At 36.5% G+C, this 4,427-nt stretch overlaps 1 protein-coding gene across 1 annotated transcript; it reads left to right on the top strand.

The window, feature by feature from the left end:
• The first annotated feature begins 1,560 nt into the window (after positions 1-1,560).
• LOC112919635 (olfactory receptor 6C2-like) lies at positions 1,561-2,499 on the top strand. The gene has a single exon (XM_025998076.2). The coding sequence runs from the start codon at positions 1,561-1,563 to the stop codon at positions 2,497-2,499; it is 939 nt and encodes a 312-aa protein (XP_025853861.1).
• The last annotated feature ends 1,928 nt before the right edge of the window (positions 2,500-4,427 follow it).

The raw sequence follows: 4,427 nt of genomic DNA, 5'->3' as shown, positions 1-4,427 counted from the left end.
TCCCAAAGACCAATGTTTGAATTAAGAGATTTGGGCAAAGAATCACATTAGAAAATGCAAAAAAGATTCAGAAACAAGTTCCACATTGTATGTGGTTGTTCACCCATTATGAATAGACCTGTCAACAAATACTACTCTTTTTAGAATTTAAGAGAACCTTATAATTTTGTATCTAACTTCGAGGACAGTAGAAAACTTAAAATACATATGTGGAATATGGAGGAGGGAGCAAATCTAAGGAAGGTAAAATAAAGTATGGAAAGATGTGTGAAATCCTTCACGAAGGGAGCAGATCCTAGGAGAAGAAACAAAAGAATCAGGCATGAAGCTAATAGCCTAAAGGAATTAGTTTGTTTAATCTTTATTCTAACCTGTGAAAAACATACAATAATATTTTCATTTCACAGGAAATAGCCATTGCTATTGAGCTAAAAAGTAGAAGAATCTGTAATTACCAATTATGGTAAGTACTCAAAATGAAATAAACAGATCATTTCTTTTCACAGTAGGGATGAGAGAACGTAGATAGGATTTCCCAGGGAGGTATCTTTGAAGGGGTTATGTTTAAGTTGGCACCTGAAAAATAAGATTCAGCTATGCAAGAATGTAAGCAAATAAAATGCATTGCAAAAGCCCTGGAGTGGGAAAAACTTGACATCTTCAAGGAACTGAAGACCAATACAGTGGGATAAGCAAGAGATGAATTAGAATTACACAGCCATGAAATCATAAAGAACCATATAAAACAGACTAAGGGGGTTAAATTTTATTCCACAGGAAATGAAATCCTATTCAGTGGCTTTAAACACAGAAATGGATCTAATTCCTGGTTTGTTTGTTTGGGTTTTTTTTTTAAGTAAGCTCTACAATGTAGAATTTGAACTCACAGTCTCAAGATCAAGAGTCGTACTTTACTTACTGAGCCACTCAGGTGCCCCTCATGCATGGTTTTAAAAGATCACTCTGGTTCTGTCTTTAGAATGGACTTGCAAGAGTGTTTTTGTGTAATGTATGAAGAGAAGAAAGCAGAAGGGCATGAAGTACTTTAGAGGAGAATGTGGATTATCACAGTGAGTAGCAAGCAGAGACTAAGAGGACAAAAAATTTAACTTCACAACCTTAACTATTGGCAGCCCTGTTCGCTTCACATGCAACCAAAATGACAAGCAAAACTTGAGTTATTGTCATGAAATTACAAACCATGAATATTTTTATGATAGGGCTTTTCTGTTCATTAACATAGATAACGTAAAATAACCTCATTTCTGGGGTTGTCAAAGAATCCTTTTACTATTGTCTTAATACTACATCACAATATTAAAAATCTTTAATAAGAGCCTTCTGGCTGGTATCCAGTATAATGCTCAACCATGAAAGTCCAGTAGAAGTGTTTATCAATCAACTACCACAGCAATAACATTCATTAACAGGTAACAAAATAAAATCTTGGCTTATCTAACATCTTCACCTCAACCCACTGCTAACTTGTGCTGACAGTCTCTCTGACCTAATGTCTCTCTTATTTTTACACACAGACAAGACCATAGTCAGGAATCGGTGATGAAAAATTATACAGCAATAACAACATTCATCTTGGTGGGATTAACAAATGACCCACATCTACAGATTCTGCTTTTTATTTTTCTATTTCTAACCTACTTGTTGAGTGTTGTAGGGAATCTGACCATTATCAGCCTCACGTTGGTGGATTCCCACCTTAAAACACCCATGTATTTTTTCCTCCGGAATTTCTCCATCTTGGAAGTGTTCTTTACCACTGTCTGCATTCCTAGATTCCTCTACACAATGGCATCTGGGGACAATACCGTTACCTACAATGCATGTGCCACTCAATTATTTTTTGTTGTCATATTGGGTGTGACTGAATTTTTCCTCCTCACAGCCATGTCCTATGACCGCTATGTGGCCATCTGCAAACCCCTGCATTACATGACCATCATGAACAACAGGGTCTGCATCAACTTTCTTATTGGATGTTATATGTTAGCTCTGCTCATCGTCCTCCCACCCTATATCATGGGCTTCAAGCTTGAGTTTTGTGACTCCAATGTCATAGATCACTTTGGCTGTGATGCTGCTCCCATCCTGAAGATTACCTGCTCAGACACAGAGTTTATCGAGCGATTTGTCTTGGTCCTGGCTGTGTTGACACTCATTTTCACCTTGGTGTGTGTAATTTTGTCCTACACATACATCATCAGGACCATTCTCAGATTTCCTTCTGTCCAGCAAAGGAAAAAGGCTTTTTCTACTTGTTCTTCCCATATAATTGTGGTTTCTATTACTTATGGAAGCTGCATCTTTATCTATATCAAACCTCATGCAAAAGAAGGGGTTGCTATTAATAAGGTGGTGTCAGTGCTTACCACCTCAGTTGCCCCAGTGATGAACCCTTTTATTTATACTCTGAGGAACAAGCAAGTGGTACAAGCTTTCAAGGACATGATCAAAAGAGTTGCATCTATCTCAAAGAATTAAAAGACTAGTGAGGACAGAATGACAAATTATAAAAGAATTGCTGATCTCCATTTTTTCCCTAATTGTATATTGTTCATAGATTTACATATATCACAACTCCATTCTGTTATACCTAGTGCTCACTACTGATATATATATATATATATATATATATATATATATATATATATATATATTCCCAGATATAATTAGCTCAATCTATTCCCAGAAATACATGGGAATAAATATCCAGTAAATACTTATAAAAACACATTTGTTATTACTTACAGAACCAATAAATTTAGACGGTATCAATCTACTACCATATAAGCACTCAACTACCCCTCTTGCACTGATATGTCATGATCTGAGTCCCACAATTCCCAGGAACTTCAGTGATGATTATCTATATCTACAATAATGTCCCTACAATCACTCTATTGGATAAAACTCATTATTCCCTCTCTCCCACTCTTCAGGGAGATATAAATGTAGGCTAAAATTTTCCTTTAATATCATTTGCTTAAAAATTGTACAAGTTCTTTTTACAAAACCCCAACCTTTCTCTAAATAGAATTTCATATTCTTATCTGTGTGTCTCTGTGTATGTGTTTGTGCATTTGTTCCCATATTTGGAATGTCTGCTTAGCAGGCTTAAAAAGATAAATGGGACAGATAAAATATAAGTGAGAGCTCATACTTGCATTCTATTCTCCTATCCAAGTTATTCACCATAATTATTTTTCTAGGCACAAAATTTCCAAGTTCCATCACAAAAAACTTACAAATTTAGCCAATGAATAAAAAATAATTTTAAGTGCCCAATTTTTGCCTTTCAGTTTAGTGCCTTATTCCCCCAACCTCCTTCTTCCCTCATAATTTTCTGTTTATATGATGATCTAGGAAGACATATGCTGTACCAGGAATCATACAATTCAGGTTGCAGGCAGGCTTTTACTACCACCGATTCAGACAAAACTTTTAACTTTCCTAATCCCTTCTGATTTCAGGAAGGAATAAGGTGAGGGAGCAAGGTATATAGAGAACAGGCAAGGAATCCCTGTGATATTTGGGAGGGCTGTCCCAAGCTGATGTATAAGACTAAAAAACAGGACCAAATGGATCAGTAGTCCTTGTGTCGGGTAAGGAATTAATGAATCTTTTCCTGTAATAAAAATTACGTAAGGGGTAATGAATCTTAATTCCGCCAATCCTCTTCAGTTTGTCCACTGGAAATCAGCAGATACAGAAAATGTTTTTTAAAATAAAAAGAGAAAGAAAGATCTGTGGGAATCTTTAATGTGAACTATGCAAAGCTTGATTCCTAAGTTGGATTAACAAGCTAAAAGAAATTAAGGGACATATTCAATTGGCTGTGGATGGATAAAAATAAAGGGGTAGCTGAAGATAATGATTTTTAATCTTTTTTATTGGAGTTCAATTTGTCAACATATACCATAACACCCAGTGCTCATCCCACGAAGTGCCCCCCTCAGTGCCTGTCACCCTGTCACCTCAAAACTCCCCGCCCACTTCCCTTTCCACTAACACTTGTTCCTTTCCCAGAGTTAGGTGTCTCTCATGTTTTGTCACCATCACTGATATTTTAACTCATTTTCTCACCTTCCCCTTTATTCCCTTTCACTAATTTTCATATTCTTCAAATGAATGAGACCATAATGTGTTTGTCCTTCTCTGATTGACTTATTTCACTCAGCTTAATACCGTCCAGTTCCATTCACGTCGAAGCAAATGGTGGGTATTTGTCATTTCTAATGGCTGAGTAAATTCCATTGTATACATAGACCACATCTTCTTTATCCATTCATCTTTCGATGGACACGGAGGCTCCTTCCACAGTTTGGCTATTGTGGACATTGCTGATAGAAACATTGGGGTACAGGTGGCCTGGCATTTCACTACATCTGTATCTTTGGAGTCAATCCCCA

This window comes from Vulpes vulpes, chromosome 14 (genome assembly GCF_048418805.1).
Source record: "Vulpes vulpes isolate BD-2025 chromosome 14, VulVul3, whole genome shotgun sequence".
Taxonomy (NCBI): Eukaryota; Metazoa; Chordata; class Mammalia; order Carnivora; family Canidae; genus Vulpes; species Vulpes vulpes.
The sequence above is the reverse complement of the archived record's forward strand: the minus strand, read 5'-3'. Positions and strand labels throughout refer to the sequence as shown.

Bases quoted from the DNA above. Each gene is read 5' to 3' on its own strand.
- LOC112919635 (XM_025998076.2), top strand. From the start codon at position 1,561: ATGAAAAATTATACAGCAATAACAACATTCATCTTGGTGGGATTAACA.